This window comes from Narcine bancroftii, chromosome 9, assembly GCF_036971445.1.
Source record: "Narcine bancroftii isolate sNarBan1 chromosome 9, sNarBan1.hap1, whole genome shotgun sequence".
Classification (NCBI taxonomy): Eukaryota; Metazoa; Chordata; class Chondrichthyes; order Torpediniformes; family Narcinidae; genus Narcine; species Narcine bancroftii.
In genome coordinates, this window is record NC_091477.1 from 4,260,603 (window position 1) to 4,280,247 (window position 19,645).

The 19,645-nt window shown below is 42.9% G+C and overlaps 1 protein-coding gene across 4 annotated transcripts in view; it reads left to right on the forward strand.

Annotated features, from left to right (window-relative positions):
* The window catches only part of hars (histidyl-tRNA synthetase), a 42,864-nt gene extending 29,723 nt beyond the window's left edge, over positions 1 to 13,141 (forward strand). For all 4 annotated transcript variants that reach the window (XM_069898036.1, XM_069898037.1, XM_069898035.1 and 1 more), the window contains 5 exons: positions 1,682 to 1,809; positions 4,341 to 4,601; positions 9,029 to 9,145; positions 10,442 to 10,588; positions 12,964 to 13,141. In XM_069898036.1, coding sequence (XP_069754137.1) covers positions 1,682 to 1,809; positions 4,341 to 4,601; positions 9,029 to 9,145; positions 10,442 to 10,588; positions 12,964 to 13,023 — 713 coding nt within the window. In that variant the 3' untranslated portion in view covers positions 13,024 to 13,141. The remainder of the gene's footprint in view (positions 1 to 1,681; positions 1,810 to 4,340; positions 4,602 to 9,028; positions 9,146 to 10,441; positions 10,589 to 12,963) is intronic.
* Positions 13,142 to 19,645: the final 6,504 nt, after the last annotated feature.

Below are 19,645 nucleotides of genomic sequence, written 5' to 3' on the forward strand. Positions count from 1 at the left end.
CGGCCGTCAACTCTGTACAGACTTTAAATGACCTGTTAAAGGAGCTGACATTTAAAATATGCTTTTAAAATATTGTGACAGCATCACTCCACTGGTCAGTAAAAAGTACGGACATAGGGTAGTCTTGTACAGTGAGTATAGCTCAAAAACTATATTTTGTGAAAATGCTGGGGATGGTCTTACACAGAGTCATCTTGTATGCTGCCATATATGATAACTGACCACCCTGGTGCCACTGTGGATTGTTGGCCATGCTGTATGACCGAAAGATGCTGTATAAGCACGTTGCAATCCATCAGAATCCAGAGAAGGGCAGCCTTCATTGGGGCTGAGAACAACAGTGGTGGTCCCATCACCAAAGTGACATGAGCAAGGCAGCTCGCTTTCACTACCTGATGTCTTCCAAGCAAAGGCTCAATAGAAGAGCAAGAAAAATCAGCCTGAGCTTTGAGGTCAGGTTGCTGATGCACCTTGGGCTGAAATCTCCACATGGAATCTATGTACCAAAAGCAATTGCTTCATTATCTTGTGTTCCAAACTATAGTAAAAAGCTTTGTTTCGTGTGCTATTCAGGTAAGTCAACTCATAATGCAGGTAGTACAACGAGAACAAATGCACAAAACAACGGTGTAGGATATTCTGCATGTAAAATGAATGTCTTAACTTGTGTGGATTAAAGTCTGTTTAGCAGGGTATCATTCATTTGTTTAATTTTTTTATGATTAATCAAGCAGCAAGTTTTAAAAAAAATCTAATCCTGTTATTTCGCTGACGATACCATGGTCATGGGTTGTATAAAAAGGGGCGATTAGTCAGCGTACAGGAGAGAGATTGAAAATTTGGAGAATGGTGCACCAACAACAACCTTGCACTTCAATGTCACCGAAAACAAGGAGCTGATTGTTAACTTCAGGAGGGGAAAACCAGAGGTGTATGATCCAGTGATCAATGGAAGATCAGAGGTGGAGACGGTGAGCAAATTTAAGTTCTTGGGAGACACTATCTTGCAGGATCTTTCCTGGACCCAACACACTAATGGCATCGTGAAGAAAGCTCGTCAGTACCTCTACTTCTTTGGTTGTTTGCAGAGGTTTGGTATGACAACGTAAACCCTGGCAGATTTTGCAGATGTGTGGTGGAAAGTGTGTTGATCGGACACCAATGCCTCCAAGCGTAAAGCTCTGCAAAAGGTAGTGGACAGAGCCCAGGACATCACAGGCAAAACCCTCTCCACCATCGAGAATATTTACGGAAAACACTGCCATCAGAGTGCAACAGCAAGCATCAAAGATCCACCCCCCCCCCACACACACTCTGTTCTCGCTGCTACCATCAGGAAAGAGGTCGAGTGCCACAAGACTCACATCATTAGGTTCATGAACAGCTGCTACCCCTTTACCAACAGAATCCCCAACAACAGACTCAATTAGGGACTCATTTAAGGATTTTGCACTTTATTTTTTTCTTCTCTGTATTGCATAGTCATTTGTTAACATTTCTTTATTTGCTTACACGTGTTTGTTGTGTACAAGTGATCATTCTACCTTGCTTGTAGGAAAAACAATCTCAGGGTTGTAGGTGATGTTATTGATGTACTCTAAATTGTCTTATTCAGACAATAAATCTGAAATCTATTTACTCTTTCATAATGCACAAGAGCCTAATGCACTCTCTTTTGCAGGGAAATCTGAATTAATCAACAAACTGCTGCAGGATGACAAACTGTGTCAGAATAAGGAGGCGTTAGAAGGTCTGAATGACATGAAGCAGCTTTTTGTCTATTTGAACATTTTTGGCGTTGAGGAAAAGGTAAGTAGGCTTTGTATAATTTGCAATATTTTGCAATGCACAAAGGTGCTGAGTTCCTTCAGAAGGACATGTATCATTCATGGAACACTACGGTTTTGGCCAGAACCCTCCATCAGGAATGCATCAAACCAGGCAATCGTGGACAGCCCATTGCTCTCCATGCTTGCTGCGTGACCTGCTGAGACCTGCTGCGGTTCCCCAGCATTTGCAATATTTTACTCAGTGCTTTGCTGCGGCAGCACTTTTGATTCCATTCCTTGAGAAATAAAAATAATTTGTTTCTGGAAGGCATTGTCAGGCTGATTACTGGTTCATTTGACATTTGGAAGTGTACGTCATTTAGAAAAGGATTGATAATGTAAATAGAGTGCCCTTAGTGTGCACCATGTACAGTACAGGTACAAAATCTTTTATCCAAAACCCTTGAGACCAGATACTTTTTGGAATTCAGAATTTTTCGGATAATGGTAATGGTGGTACGTTAATCAATGGTGCTGATTTCAGATTCACACAAAATAAAAACACACTCCAACTAGAAGGGTCTCTGGACGGGGGGGGGTTTGCGATATTGCTGGATGGGGGGTGTTTTCAGCAGTGCTGGGACGAGCAAAATAATGTTCGGCACAGACAAGAAGGGCTGAAAGGCCTATTTTCTGTGCTACAGCATTCTGTCATTCTATTGATGGGGGGGGTGGGCGGTGGTGGCGCTGGACGGGGTAGGGGGCATCGGGCCATCTACGACAAATCAGGCAACAATACATGGTGAATTGGAGGCGCTGGACCTTTTTCTACTGGCACCAAAAAGTAAGGATTCCCTCGAGTTCCACTAATTACCAACATGGACTGACATGGCATGAGTTGAGCGTAGGTTGCGTCAGGTCACGTTTGGCGCCAAGCACGAGCTTTGGTGTGCAAAGACATCCATTGAAAAATGTTTGGATTTTGGAGGTTTTCAGAATATTGGATAAAAGATTTTGTACCTGTATTATATTCCCTGTGTGGCACGAGTATTATTCGTGTTGCTTTCATTCTCAGGAATTCGCAACTCAATTCTAAAATTATTATTTCTTGGTAGAAATCTTAAACATCAAAGAGTGATTTGTGAGTTTATTGTCTTATACTTGATTACAGTGTACAAATGCACCAAAATTCTTCCTGCAGCCACACAGATACACAAGATGCACTAACAGGAGAAGACATTAAATTACCACAATGTGCTATGGGACACAAAGAGAGATTATGAATACATGTTCACAGTTGCAGTTAGTGCAAAAAAAGGTGATGTATCAATCGTGTAGACAGATCTTTTAGTGCTGCAGGAGTAGTTTAGGGTGAGGGGAGAACAGAGAGGTTCAAGAGCCTGAGAACTTCTGGGGGGGGACTACTCTTGAACCTTGAGATGCTGGACCCCAGGCTTCTGTACCTTCTGCCTGAAGGCAGCAGTGAGAAGCGATTGTGACCAGGGCAGTGGGGATCCTTTGTGATGTTGGCTGCCTTCTTGAGGCACGAATGGGACGTCGCTATCCGTGACGGGCAAGACTAGACTTGCCACTCTGCAGGCTTTTGCATTCCTAGGCAATTGAGTTTCCAAACCAGGCCGTGATGTAACCAGTCAGTCTTCTTTCCTTAGTGCACCTCTCTGATGGAGTATCTGATGACTTGTTGAATTGCCTCAGAAAGTAGAGGCTATCTCTATTTATGTCATTCCTGTAGCTATCATGAATGAAAAAGTAAATGAGAGGTGGGGTGATGACTGCATTTAGCCCAGGGGTCACCAAACAATTTATCCCATTGACTCCTTCATGGATTCCTTGATCCCCAAGGATGGAATGGAATCCTCAGGGTCGTGGCAGTGCTAGCCAGGGTAAGCACTGGACTTGGTGAGCGAGCAGAGTTAGACACATACCTCCTTCTGCTCCATCAGTCCTTTGCTCTCTACTTATTAATAGGTCGGTCAAATACACGGCAATCACTAAGGGCCAGAATTGCGAGAGGTTGGCCATCCCTGCCATAGGTGCTAATTTCCATAGACACAGCCCTGCTTTTGACCACAAAAGTTCAAACGACCCCAACACCCTCTGTTTATCGACCCCCTTTTGCCCCACTGGCATTTATTGATCCCTTGAATTGTCCCATCGACCACTTTGGAGACCCCTGATGTAGCCTGATAACTGCATGCATCGAAGGAGTTAAAACTAGAAAATCTGCAGATGCTGTGATTGTAGTTTACACAAAAATGCTAGATGAACTCAACAAGTCATGCAACGTTCTTCATGTAGCAAAGATAAAGATACATAACCAATATTTTGGGCCTGAACCCTTCATCAAGGTATGAGTAAAATTTTGGGGTTGGGGCAGGGGAAGTAACAGCATCATTGCCATTTTGTTGCATCTCTGATAATCTTCTAGTAGGTGTATAACATTCACAAAAGTAATTCACTAGTTTACATTTTTTAAAACCTCTGCTGGAAGAGGAATGTCGTAATTGAAAATTGCATTCAATTTATCTTGAATTGGCTTTTTTTTTGCAGATTATCTTTGACTTGAGTTTAGCTCGAGGTTTGGACTACTACACGGGTGTTATCTACGAGGCTGTACTAATACAAAAGCAGGCGAATGAGTCGACACAACAGAATGAATCCTGTGAGTCGGTCGGTGTCGGCAGTGTCGCTGGTGGAGGGCGATACGATGGTCTCGTTGGGATGTTTGATCCCAAGGGTCGGAAAGTCCCGTGTGTGGGGTTTAGCGTTGGAATCGAAAGGATTTTCTCTATCATGGAGCAAAATGTAGAGGTATCACTGCTAGTTCGTTATGTTACTTTGGAGTAAAAGAATAAAGACTTTAAAAACAAAATGAATGTACATTCTCCCCATGTCTGCATGAGTTTCATCCAGGTGCTCCAGTTTCTTCCCACTGTTCAAAACATATCGAGGGTTGTAGGTGAATTGGGTGTAATTGGGTGGCACGGGCTTATGGGCTGAAATGGCCTGTTACCATGCTGTATGTCTAAATTATTAAAAAATGTATAAAACATGGATCTCTATATTCAGTTAAGGCTCTTGATTGTGTAGTGTTCCAAACCCCAATACGATTAGCAAGCTGTCCATGCCCAAAGCCCTTCAGTGACCCCGTTAAGGTCAAATGTTGATTTCAGATTTATTGTCAAAGTTCTTTCTTTTCTTTCTTTTCTTTGGCTTGGCTTCGCGGACGAAGATTTATGGAGGGGGTAAAAAGTCCACGTCAGCTGCAGGCTCGTTTGTGGCTGACCAGTCCGATGCGGGACAGGCAGACACGATTGCAGCGGTTGCAAGGGAAAATTGGTTGGTTGGGGTTGGGTGTTGGGTTTTTCCTCCTTTGCCTTTTGTCAGTGAGGTGGGCTCTGCGGTCTTCTTCAAAAGAGGCTGCTGCCCGCCAAACTGTGAGGCGCCAAGATGCACGGTTTGAGGCGTTATCAGCCCACTGGCGGTGGTCAATGTGGCAGGCACCAAGAGATTTCTTTAGGCAGTCCTTGTACCTTTTCTTTGGTGCACCTCTGTCACGGTGGCCAGTGGAGAGCTCGCCATATAATACGATCATGTAGTACGTACATGATATCACATACAAATTGGAGATTCTTTTTTTCTGCAGGTGAGGCAGAATTACCACTTATTGGAAGTGCAAACAAACTACACAGCATATACATGTAAAGGAATAAAGAACTGTAAACAAACTGTGCAATGCAGAGTATAAATAAAATCACAAGTAAGAGTCCATTAATGAGTCCCTGATTGAGGAGTCTGATGGTGGAGGTTTGATGGTGTAGTAACTGTTCCTGAACCTGGTGGTGCGAATCTTGTGGCTCCTGGACCTCTTTCTTAGACCTTTTTCCTGATGGCAGCAGCATGCTGGGTGGCGTGAATCCTTGCTGATTGATGTTGCTCTTTGTCAGAAGTGTTCCCTGTAGATGTTCTCAATGGTAAAGAGGGTTTTGTCTGTGATGTCTTGGGCTGTGTCCACTATCTTTTAGAGGGTTTTATGCTCAGGGGTATTGGTGTCCCCATACCAGACGGTGATGCAGCCAGTCAGCACCCTTTCCACCACACATATGTAGAAATTTGCCAGAGTTTCTGGTGTCATTACCAAACCTCAACAAACTTCTGAGCAAGTAGGGGTGCTGACATGCTTTCTTCACGATGCTATTGATCTGTTGGGTCCAGGAAAGATCTTCCCAGAAAGTCACTCCCAAGATCTTAAATTTGATCACCCTCTAAGATGGTAGGCAGCAGAGGTGAAATGGCAAAAATAATACAATAGCCACTAGTCCGAGGTAGATGGTACAGTCTAGTTGAAAGTTTGGATTTATTATCACGTCAATCATTAAACTTAATTGGTGATTCTGGAAGATTGTACATTAACTATAAGTGTGGTTGCTCAACCTTGTTTGAGGAGGTTAAGACCAGGAGATCCAAGTGGGAAGGGCTAGAGTGGCAGGTGTCTAGAATCTTGGGATCACTTGTAGCCACTTCACTGACTTCTCTCTGAAGTGACCCAGCAAGAGATTGAGCTGTTATCAGAGCTTTAGATGTTGAATTTGATAATGATGAATGTGTATTGGTGCTTATAAGGGTAGGTTCCAAATTTCACACTTCTTAACAATGAGTTACAATTCCACACAGACTTTCTGGAGCCTTTTTGCTGCACCAAGGGTTCTTGAATTTTGTTTTCATTAAAATTAATTCATTTCCTCCTAGATTCTGAGAGGACTTTCTTGTGGTCTTGGATCAGAATCAAAAGTATTTATTCATTTGTATTTAAATGTTACAAATCAAGCAGATTTATTTTTGTTGCAGTTTATAACTCAAAGTGATTAAACAATTTAATGTTTCTGTGGATGAAGTAAGATAAAACATTCACCACTGCACAGCACACTGCCACAGTCTTAGTCCATTGCAAGATCAAGAAACTTATCAAAGCTCTCATCTGCCAGCATCCACAAGGTTCATGTTTCCACCGCCAATGTACAAAGTCTGCAGACACTCTGATTGCAATAAAAGCAATGAAATGGAGTAGAAACTCGGCCGGAATCACAGTGTCAATAGGAGTTAAAGATATTTTACCAATGTTTCAGGCCTGAGCCCTTCTTCCTTGATCCAAAGTGATCCCAAGATTCCAGACACCTACCACTTCATCCCCTCCCACTTCATCCCCAACCTCTTCATGAACCTTGAAGAAGGGCTCAAGCCTGAAACCTCGGTAATACATTTTTACCTTTTCCAGCATTTCTGTGTTCCAGTGCATTAGTGGTTGTTGGCTGGGCTCCTTGTGAAACATAAAAGTAGGGTGAATGATTTGGGAAACATAAGTGTACAGGTACACAATCCTTTATCTGGACATCTAAAATCCGGAAAGCTCCAAAATCCGGCAAGTGGGGAGAGAGACTGGCAGGGCAAGTCGGGCAGGCAAGGGGGAGAGACCACGGCGCGAGTCCAGCGGGTGAGGGGGAGAGACCGGCAGCGCGAGTCCGGCCGGCAGGAGACCGGCAGCGTGAGTCAGGCGGGCGAGGGGGAGAGAGACCGCAGTGCGAGTCGGGCGCGTGAGGGGGAGAGACTGGCAGCTTCCACCACTGCCCCTGGCAGACTAGACTGTTCCAGGCATTTACTATTGTGAAAGCAGTAAAACCTCTGGTATCTTCAAGCAAACTGCAAAAAAACAAAAATCGAGAAAAAAAAATTTTTTAAAAAGTAGAATAAATTAAAATAATATGTAAAAAATAGGCAAGTTTAAAATACTAAAAGTAACTGTTCTGAAATAACACATAAACCTTTAGTGAAGATGGGCACAAATATTCAGCCAGCGAGTGCCTTGGTCGCACTTTGCTTATGGCACCTGTTTGAATAAAATGGCATCACCCAGAATGAAGAGCTGGTTGATGCCGCTCGCCTTTGGGGTAATTCTCTAAAAATGTTTCCTTATCCCTGCTTATTAAGAGTTGCCCCAGATAGAGGCTTTATCTGTAAACTTGGTTGGGTGGGGTGTATTTAATTATCTATAATGAAATTGTTTGTCTTTCGGCTGGCTCCATGGAGGGGGGAGGAACCTGCAGATGGAATGATGGTTAAATATTTTCAAAGAATGTGACTGAAAATAAAACTTTAAGGTTTATATATTCATGCAAGTGTAAGTACAGTAGAGCATTTTTGTCTTTTAAACTTTATTCTTATTGCAGGTCTATTAGTTCGGCATTGTAAGAGTAAGTCTCAAACAACCGAAAAATACACTTATCCAGCATCTATCAATCCCCATAGGTACTGTTTATATTAAAAAAATACTTGCCATGCTCCCATCCACATCTCCTTTTAAACCCCCTCCATATGCCTTACCTGCCCTCAAAAGCATTTCCTCTAGTACAGCCATTCCCAATGTGGGCCACAGACTCAAGTCATAAATTTTGTTTTATGTTCTTGATGTAGTTGGAAGGAGAGAAGTACAGAAGAAACCAACTAAACTTGACTGCTTCACAGAGAAGGGGGCCTGTAAACTTTGAGCAGAGTCCTAAGTCCTAAGGGGGCCATAAGAAAAGTTGAGAATGTCTGATGCTTTTCTCTTGGGGAAAAGATTATTTTATTTTTGGATATTTTATTTTGACTTTTCAACAATCAATACAATCTTTTTCAACATTCACAGAATGTACAGCCCTCAAACATAGCCTCCACCAAACATAGCCTCCACCAAACATAGCCTCCACCAAACATAGCCTCCACCAAACATAGCCTCCACCAAACATAGCCTCCACCAAACATAGCCTCCACCAAACATAGCCTCCACCAAACATAGCCTCCATCAAACATAGCCTCCACCAAACATAGCCTCCACCAAACATAGCCTCCACCAAACATAGCCTCCACCAAACATAGCCTCCACCAAAAGGCTGGGGAAAAGATTCTGGACTGTCCACCTAATCAATGCCTCTGATAAAGTTCCATCAGGCTGGAAGTACAAGGAAGATTTGTAGAAGTAAACCCTTTAAACCTGATGCAAGACTAATTGGATAATGTATTCCAAGAGATGTGCACACATTCAGCGGGCTAATTTGAATTCCACTCTTGTGTCCACATGTACTTCAAAGATCGGATTTGTCTGTGGTTCTTTTGAAATCGATATTTTTAACAGCTATCGTACAGCTTGCACCCATCACCTCAACAACCCAGATCACTGACAACAGTCTGATTTCTATCGACAGGCCTCCAATCAAAAAGTCCGTACGACAGAGACTCAAGTTTTTGTTGCCACTGCACAGAAGCATCTTCTGGAAGAAAGGATGAAGTTGCTGTCAGAGCTTTGGGAGTCAGGAATCAAGGTCTGTGCACGGTGTGCGTGGGAGAATGAAGAAGTTCCGTGAAGGTTAAAGCATGATCTAATATGCTTTCTGCTGGAACAGCGAATATATCAGCCTTCAGCACTTGTGTGTTGAACATATATCTATAATATATATATCTATATATAGATATATTATATATATATATATATATATATTTATATCTATATATAGATAGATAGATATAGATATATATCTATATATATGTATATATAGCAAGATATAAAGAAAAGAGCTAAATATAAAATGATAAATGAACATATATTCAAAATTGCAGTTTGTGGAAGAAAATAGGTGAATTTTCTATAGTTCAGATCCTCCATTTGGTGGTCATAGAAGATTACAGACAGTACAGGCCCTTTGGCCCACGATGTTGTGCTGACCTATATATACCTAACAAAAACAAAAGCCTTTCTATTTTTCTTTCATCCATGTGCCTTTAAGAGAGTCTTAAATGCCCTTATTGTAGCAGCCTCCATCATCACACCTGGCAATGGATTCCAGGCACTCACAATTCTGTATATACACTTACCCCTGATGTTTTCCTGATACTTTCCTTTCTTTACTTTGTAAAGCTGTCCTCTGGTGTTTGCTACAATGCCCTGGGGAAAAAGCACTGGCTGTCTACCTTATCTATGCCTCTCATAATCTTGTAGACCTCTATTAAGACACCTCTCATCCTTTGCTCTAAAGAGGAAAAACCCTAGCCCTGCTAATGTTGCCTCACGACATATTTTCCAATCCAGGCATATTTTCCAATCTCCTCTGCACCCTCTTCATACCTTCTACATCCTTCCTGTAATGAGGTGACCAGAACTGATCGGAAATCACCAGAGATTTATAGACCTGCAATATTACCTCACCAATTTATCATAGGTAATGGGTCAAGAGTAGGTTACAGGTAAGGAAGTTACAGTGGGAAGGTTCAAGAATCTGATAACAGTTGGGGGGGAGGAAACCTGTTCTTGAATCTAGGGGTGCTGGATTTCAGGCATCATTTCTTTCTACTTGAAGGGAGCAGTGGGAAGAGGTTGTGACCAGGGCAATGTTGCGATGCTGGCTGCCATCTTGAGGCATTGTTTTCAATCAGAGATGATTAAATTTAGGCAACGATCAGATCTTATTAAATAAAGCTTGGAGTCGTTATTCTTCTGGAAGGATTAATAAAATAATGCAACCTGTCACACTTATTAATAATGGTTAATAGAGTGTGTTTATTTTGTTACAGTGAAATCCAAACTATTAAATTGTTGGTATTTTTATTGTGCTATTTTGAAGGCTGAAATTATGTACAAGAAGAATCCAAAGCTCCTGAACCAGCTTCAGTACAGTGAGGAATCTGGAATTCCCCTGGTGGCTATAATTGGAGAGCAAGAACTAACAGAAGGAGTTGTCAAACTTCGAGATGTTTCTACAAGAGAAGAGGTTATTTTATTTACACATTGAATCATAGTCAAATAGCACAGAAACAGGCCATTTGGCCCAACTCATCCATGCCAACCAAGTTGCCCATCTGAGCTGGTCCCATTTGCCTACATTTGGCCCATATCCCATTTCTTAATCATGCACCTTTCCAAATGTCTTTTTGATGTAATTGCACCTACCTCAACGGTTTCCTCTGGCAGCTCATTCCACATACCCACAGCTCATTGTGTGGATAAACTTTTTTTTAAATGTAGACATACAGAACAATAGCAGGCCCTTCAGGCCCAAATACCCTAATTAACCTACAACTCCCACAGATTTTGAAAGGTGGGAGGGAACCAGAGCACCTGGAAGAAACCCATGCAGACACAGAAGGAACATATAAACTCCTTCAGACAGTGCCAGATTCGAACCTGGGCTGCCGGTGGTAAGCACTGTGCGAAACGTGCCACCCTTTTGAATAAAATACCCCTCAGGTGCTCTTTAAATCTCTCTTCTTTCATCTTAAACTTGTGCCTTCTAGTTTTAGACTCTCCTACTCTGGGGAAAAGGACACTTTACCTCATCACTGACCTTCATGATTTTATAAACCTCTGTAAAGTTCCTCTGTCAGCCTCCTTCACTCTAGGGAAAATATTCTTGCCTCTCCAGCCTGTTTTTATATCCTTTCATTTAAAAGAAAGTTTCAGCCCTCCAATCATGGTCACATCCCATGAATCTTTCCTGCACCCCATCCAGTTCAATGACATCCTTCTCATGGCAAAGCGACCAGGAAATCTTGTACTTAAAAGAAATGTAATAGTGAATCCTAAAGTCTGTATGCCTCAGTGAAACCAACAGCATCAAATAATGGACCCAGTTTCAAGATTGGTGGCCTATATCCACCACAAGTAGCACTGGTGTATTTGCCCTGCACCATTCCAAGGGATGGAATGATTTCTCTGCTGCTACGAAATGTAGGAACATAGAAAATAGGAGCAGGAGAAGGCCATTCAGCCCTTCAATATGATCACTGCTCAGTACCCTGTTGCTGCTTTCGTACCTTACCCCTTGATCTCTTTAGCCAGTAGGGAAACAAATATATTATTTGATTACATCAAATGAACGGGCCTCAACAACTTTCTTGGAAGGAAATTCCACAAGTTCACAGCTCTCTGAGAGGAACAAGTATCTCCTCATCTTGGTCCTAAATGCCTTCCCCCTTGTCCTTAGACTCTTGACCTCTTTCTTTGGTTGTCCCCAACATCAAAAACATTCTCCTTGCAGCTAACCCATTGGTTCTCAACCTTTTTCATTCACATACCACTTTCACATACCACTTTTAAGTAATTGCTCTGCCATAGGTGTTCTGTGATTAGTAAAGGATTGCTTAAGGTGGTATGCGAGTGGGATGGGAAGGTTGAGAACCACTGCTCTCGACCCAATTGTTACTGAAATATTTTGCTTGAGAAAAATTGTCATTGGTCCATTTACTATGGAGTCCTGAAACTGTACACATAACGAGTCAATGAGGTACGATTAAAACGGTGGTTTCCAAACTTTTTTTCCACCCACATACCACCTTAAGCAATCCCTTACTAATCATAGAGCAACTATGGCCTAGGGAATACTTAAAGTGGTCTATGAGTAGAAAGAAAAAGGTTGAGAATCACTGAGCTAACCTGTCTGGTCCTATCAGAATTTTGTACGTCACAATGAGATCCCGTCTCGTTCTTCGAAATTCCAGTGAGTATAACCCTGGTCTATCCAGTCTTTCTTCATCTATTCGTCATGCCTTCCCAGGGATTGGTCTGGTGAACCTTCACTGCAAACCCCCCCCCAACAATAGCAAGAATAGCTGTTGAGAAACCTTCTCACTCCACTAAGAGAGTGAGATTATTTTTCAATGTACCTCTGAATATTTTTTAAATTGGCATGGTAACAAGAAAAAAGAAACCTGTTGCTGTTCTCTAAGTGTCTAATGAGTGAAACACGAAAGTCTGCAGACGTTATGATTGTAGTAAAAACACTGAAATGCTGGAAGAACTCATCTGGTCTTTCAGTGTCCAGAGAAGAGAAAGATATATTGCTGACATTTCAGGCCTTAGCCCTTCTTCAAGGAATAAGCCAAGAATAGGCTCTCCTCGAAGAAGGGCTCAGGCCTGAAACATTGGCAATAAATCTTAGTCTCCTATGGACTTTGAAAGACTGACTGAGTTCCTTCAGTATTTTGGTGTGTTTCTAAGACTCTAATATTTGGTGATTAAATCCACCATTTTTGACTTGTCTTCTTTGAAAAGATAATGAACAACTGAGCTGAAATAGAGTATTTTTAATGTGGATCAATGTTTCTATTTATTTTTAATTTTGCCTCGTGCTTTTGTCATCTCTTGCAGATTACTGTCAGAAGAGAAAATCTCATAGAAGAAATTGAGAAGCGAATATGCTCATTCTAATCTCGACCCAAAGATGCTCGTCTGCTTTCCAGGGTGCAGCTCAGAAGCACTTTTATTCATGGTCTCTTGTCAGTATAATGTGCTACTGAATAAATACTAATCTCTGGTTCCAACACGATTAAGAGTCTTACTGATTCTTCTCAATAAGAGCCTGAAAATAATTGGGTATTACATTTGGTTTTGAATGAGTATCCTGTTAAAATAATGTTTGATATGATCCTGCCTTTTACAGCAGTTTGCTGGTCTAGCCAAATCAATAAAAGCATGCTGGCAACTTGTTGTTTGATCCCCTCTGTACCCAGTTAGAATCAGGTCATAGTCATAGCTCCCTAAAATTATACAGCATGGATTCAAGCCCTTCAGCCCAACTTGTCCATGCTGATCCAGCTGCTTAACTGAGCGAGTCCTGTTTGCCTGTTTTCGGATGCATTCCCTTCAAACCAGCTATTCCCAACGGGAGCCCTACAGCACCAGCCCCATTCCACCTTGTGTAACAAATATTTTTTATGTTCTTTATGCAGTCAGTAGGAGAGAAGTACAGAAGAAACTAAAATTTGACTGCTTCACAGGCACAGGGAAGGGGGCCCATAAACTTTGTGCAGAGTCGAAAGGGTGGGGTATTACACTGAGTTACAGAGTGAAGGGTGGGGTATTACAGTCACAGAATGCAGGGTGTGGTATTACAGAGTCACCAAGTGTAAGGTATGGTTAAACAGTGATCACCTTTTACCATTGAAAGGTTCATTTAAGAATATGGTAAAGGCAGAAATGAAACTGACCTTCAATCTGTAGTTACATGTTTTCAGAGCATGTATTTAGTCTGTTCCTTACCCATCCTGTCTCAGAACATTTCAAGATGAAATACTCACCATTGGATGTCAATTTGATGAATTAACTTACAAGTATCCCACATTAAAGGTCAGCGCATGAAAATCCTTGCCCTTTTCCTCCCTCCCCTCCATTGTATCTCTCATTTGCTTTTCATTTGGCTTTAATAGTCTCGTATTACTTCACATTGTCGCACCAGGGTAGTATCCTGACCTCTGGGTCTGTCTATGTGGAGTTTGCAAGTTTTCCCTGTGGCTGCATGGATTTCTTCCAGATGCTCTGGTCTCCTCCCACATCCCAAAGATGTGCCAGTTGGTAGGTTAATTGGTTGCTGTGAAAGGCCTGTAGTGTATTGGGTTGGGGTTAGAATCCAGATGAAGTTGGTGGGAATGCTGGGAGGATGCACAATGGAATTGGTGTAGGATCTGTGCAGGTCGATGCTGATGGTTGGCCCAGATTTGATGGGCAGAAGAGCCTGTTTCTAAGCTGTGTGCTTTTATTAATGTGAACTATTGTTTGCGGATCTTATGAAGTCGTGGTAAGTTTGTTCTGGAGAAGTATCAGAAAAGCAATTGTTGGTTTAAAACAAACTCATTTATCCGGATGAAAAAGGGAATCTGGTGAAAATGCACACACATGTATTCGTGTGGAGCATTTCATAGTCAGAGAATCATACACTATGGAAACAGGCCGTTTGACCCAACTTACCCATACCGACAAAAGGCCCCATCCACACTGTTCCCACCTGCCGGTATTTGGCCCCTATCCCTTAAAACCTATCCTATCCATGTATCCCTTTTTCAAATTATGACAATCTACCAGACAATTATTGCCAAGTTCTTCTTGTTCTTGAAGGGTCTGGACTAAACACTGGAGGGAAGGTCCTGACCTGAAACATTGAATGTCTGTTCCTTTCCATACATGCTGCAGAGTCCCTCCAGCTCCCCGTTGTTTGTCTCTGTTAGAACCTATTTCTTTTCTCCCAATTGTGATTTCTCCGCACTTTTTGTTTTATTGTAACTCTACATCCTGTACTTCTCTTTTTATTGTTGTACTAACTGCTGCACCTGAGTATGAGTTGACTTACCTGAATGGCACAGAAAACCGAGCTTTTCACTGTTTCTCGGTGCAAGTGGCGATAAACTGTTAAATTCAATAGTTGTGGTATTCATGTGGTTTAACCCTTGTTTTAAAATCACGGTTAGTGTAGTGGTTAGCGCTACGCTGAATCAACACCAGCGCTGTCTGCAAGGAGTTTGTATGTTGTCCCCTTGTTTCCTCCCACCCTCCAAAATCATATGGGGATTGTTGGTCAATTGGGTGTAATTGACAGGCTCGTGGGCCAAAGGGCCTGTTACTGTGCTGTATGTTTAAAAATAAATGAGTTTTCTGTGGGGTATTTCATGGGCTTGTAACAAGATAATTCTCTAACTTTTTCTTTTACCACCTCCCTTCTATGTACAGAGACAAATTTCTGGTTGTCCATCCCATAGGATGATGATGGTCCCTTTCAGTCAGTTTGTGGGGTTTGATATGAGGATACCCCACTCCTCAGAAAGGAACAATGTGTGTGCGTGAATGGATTTAGATGAGTAGGGGGTTGCACAGGTCCAAACCCACCCTCTCCCGGACCCAACAGCATGGTGAAGCCCAAGATGGCTGGGGGAAGTTTTATTGCAGTGAATGGCCAGACCAAGCTTCAATGCAAGGGATGCCCCTTCCGCGCTTCACGGCACATGTTTGCCAGATGGCCATTAACCCTACGAGAGGATTCGTCCACCCTTTAACATGTCTTATTTTCATCCTGACGGGTGTCTAGCCACCCTCCGCACAAGGCAAGACTGGTGGGGGAGCCGGTTTAGTCGCCGACCACCTGACCATGTGACAGGTAGTACTGGGTTACATGGCACCAGTAGCACTCAGATGAGTATCCTGACTATAATACACATACATGTGCAAGCTAGGAAACTGAGTTCAAGAGCACGGAATTCCTGACATTGGTGAGAACACATTTGGTGGAAGTGTTGTGCAATACCTGGTCACCCAGCTACAGAAAAGATAGAAAACATAGGAACCCGAATTATCCACAACTGTGTCAATCCAAGGTATAAAACAGTTTATGCCAAAAATGAATGTTATTCACATTAAAATTATGTACAAAGGAAAACCATGTAGTCTTTTCACATCCTTAAGTCTCACTCTCACATACACACATACATAGCCACGTGCTACTCGAAAGACACACACACACACACGTAGTGTAGTCAGGTTAAGCTCTGAGTTTTATTGGGGCTCAGGCCCGACTTTTACATTTGCACTGTCCCCTTGGCTGACGTCACAACATGCATAACAAAAGCAGGTTTCCCGCAAGCGGGTACTTTCCTGCATAACAATGCCCTTCTTCCCCGCGCGCTGTCACTGTCTAGGCTGTGCAGCAAGGCCAGCACAATTTTGGGGTTGCTGCCCTTGCCGTTCACCCGCCGGTTCATTTGTTGGAGCCAGTGCCGCTGCGCGGGCAGCTGCCCTTTGGTTGCGCTCGCTGCCCAGAGTGCTGGCTCGTTCACCACTGTGGCGGGCCGCCACATGCACATTCACACACATTCTACTGCACCAAAGTTGCAGCGGACATTTCGGCTCCTTACAACAGTGAACAACTGAATGAACTGTGTATACAAATCCTCCAAAGCTCTTCTATTTGTTAAGCAATATTTATATATCTATGTATATAATAACTGCATGTGTACTATTTGTCTGTGTGTGAGTTATGTCTGGTTGTGTGTCTGCGTGTTTTTCACCGAGGACCAGAGAACGCTGTTTCGTTGGGTTGTACTTGTACAATCAGATGATAATAAACTTGAACTTCTACATTGTTATATCAATCCTCTAATTTGCTATGTATCACCAATGCCACTGCTCTGGCCCCATGTATTTACTCCCTCCCTATGATCTCAGGCCACAACTGCCCAACTTTTTCATGCTACCCCTCTAAAATTAAATCGAGGTGCTCTGCCTGCTTTTTTACAGCCCTGACAACTGTGGTGCAATGTTTAAGGGTTGGTTCGTTTGTATTCCAAGATCCCTTTAATCTTCAGTTACTTCACGATTTGTACCTTCCAATTAATCGGTGACTGTGTTGTTCTTTCCATGAATGCGTGCAAAATCATCTGAATTCACTACACAAATGTGCTGGAGAAACTCAGCAGGTTACGTAACACCAACAGGAAATGAAAGGTCCAAGACAAAGTTCAGATTTATTGTCAGAGTGCGTACATGACACCACATACAACCCTTAGTTTCTTTTTCCTGCAGGCCAGGCAGAATTTCTTATTGGTAACTCAGCTGTACTCAAGTTAAAAAGGTACAAAAGAGAGAAATGTAAGCAAGTAAAGAAATGTCCTTAAATGAGTCCCTGATTGAGTTTGTCGTTAAGGAGTCTGATGGAGGGGTAGGAGCTGTTCCTGAACCTGGTGCTATGAGTTTTGTGACTCCCTATACCTCTTTCCTGATGGTAGCAGTGAGAACAGAGCTTGTGTTGGGTGGTGTGGATCCTTGATGATTGCTGCTGTTCTCTGACGGCAGCGTTGACATAGATATTCTCGATGACAGGGAGAGTTTTGCCTGTGATGTCCTGAGCTGTGAGAAACATGGTAGGCTACAGATGCTGTGTTTGTTGTAAAAAACATCAAAATGCCGAGGAACTCAGCTGGTCTATTCAGCATCTATAGGAGACAAAGATATATTGCCAACGTTTTGGGCTTGAGCCCTTCTTCAAGGAAGGGATCCTGGATGGTGTCCACTCCCTTTTGCAGGGTTTTCCACTCAAAGGTATTGATGTTCCCATACCAGGACATGATGGAGCTAGTCACCACACATCCATAGAAGTAACCAACTTCCTCTGAATCCATCACTCCTGATCCTATTCTCCAGGTTTGCAACACCACACCTTCCCCCCACACCCCCGCAACTTATCCCAAGCAGATGTTACTGGAGCAACAGACAATAAGCTGGCTCCAGATTTTCACAGACACCAGCCTTGGTCACCAGACAACGGAGCTGGGAGATAAGAGATCTACAAGAAACTAAAGACAATAAGCCTCTTGAATGAGGCAGCCTTTCAAAGAAAGGTAACAAACCCCTGTTAAAAACAGTCCTCTTTCTCTTTCAAGAATGGGTATATTTGTTTCCCTTGGATGAGATTGAATAGACAATTTGTTTGGATATCTGACTTTATGTGAGATGATTGTACATATATAATGTCTTTTTTGGCTTGGCTTCACGGACGAAGATTTATGGAGGGGGTAAAAAGTCCACGTTAGCTGCAGGCTCGTTTGTGGCTGACAAGTCCGATGCGGGACAGGCAGACACGGTTGCAGCGGTTGCAGGGGAAAATTGGTTGGTTGGGGTTGGGTGTTGGGTTTTTCCTCCTTTGCCTTTTGTCAGTGAGGTGGGCTCTGCGGTCTTCTTCAAAGGAGGTTGCTGCCCGCCAAACTGTGAGGCGCCAAGATGCACGGTTTGAGGCGTTATCAGCCCACTGGCGGTGGTCAATGTGGCAGGCACCAAGAGATTTCTTTAGGCAGTCCTTGTACCTTTTCTTTGGTGCACCTCTGTCACGGTGAATAACCAACTGAAAAACCTCACAAAGATAAGCATATACAGAGCCGTTGTCATACCCACACTCCTGTTCGGCTCCGAATCATGGGTCCTCTACCGGCACCACCTACGGCTCCTAGAACGCTTCCACCAGCGTTGTCTCCGCTCCATCCTCAACATCCATTGGAGCGCTTTCATCCCTAACGTCGAAGTACTCGAGATGGCAGAGGTCGACAGCATCGAGTCCACGCTGCTGAAGATCCAGCTGCGCTGGATGGGTCACGTCTCCAGAATGGAGGACCATCGCCTTCCCAATATCGTGTTATATGGCGAGCTCTCCACTGGCCACATATATAATGTATAACACTACTATATCACCAGTGACCGGGGTTCAAGTTTGTACGTTCTCTTCATGTTTGCATGGGTTTCCACCGGGTGCTCTGGTTTCCTCCCACCGTTCAAAACATACGGAGGTTGTAGGTTGATTGGTCTCATAGGTATATTGGGGCAGCACGGGCTTGTGGGCTGAAACTGTGCTAATATCTAAATGAAAAAAATTAAATCCTTAAATACAATGTACAAATGAAATGAAATTGCCTGCTGCAGTCACACAACTATATAAAACACCCTATAAACAATGTTTACATTAAATTGCCACACAAGACAAAAACACGCAATAGAAAAGGACAGGTAAATATTCACAGTTGAAGTTAGTGCAAAAAATGTGGTTTCAGTATTGAATCTGAATTTATTGCGTCATCCATCAGGAAAATGGTTGCTTTGCGGCAGCATTACGGGTTCAAAAACCGCTATAAATTACATTTTTAAAAATAAATTAGTGCAAAAGAAGAGAAAATGAGGTATTGTCTGGGGTTCATTGTCCGTTCAGGAATCTGATGGCGGAGGGGAAGAAGCTGTTTCTGTACCTTTGGGTGCTTGTCTTCAGGTTCCTGTACCCCCTTCCTGATGGTAGCAGAGTGAAGAGGGCAGGGCCTGGGGGGGTGGAGGTCCTTGAGGATAAAGGCTGCTTTCTTAAGACATCACCTCTTTAGATATCCTCAATGGAGTGAAGTCTGGTGCCTGCGATGTCACAGGCTGAGTTCACAACCCTCTGTAGCCTGTTCCTGTCCTGTGCATTGGAACCTCCGTACCAGACAGTGATGCAGCCAGTCAGAATGCTCCCCATGGTACTCCTGTAGAAATT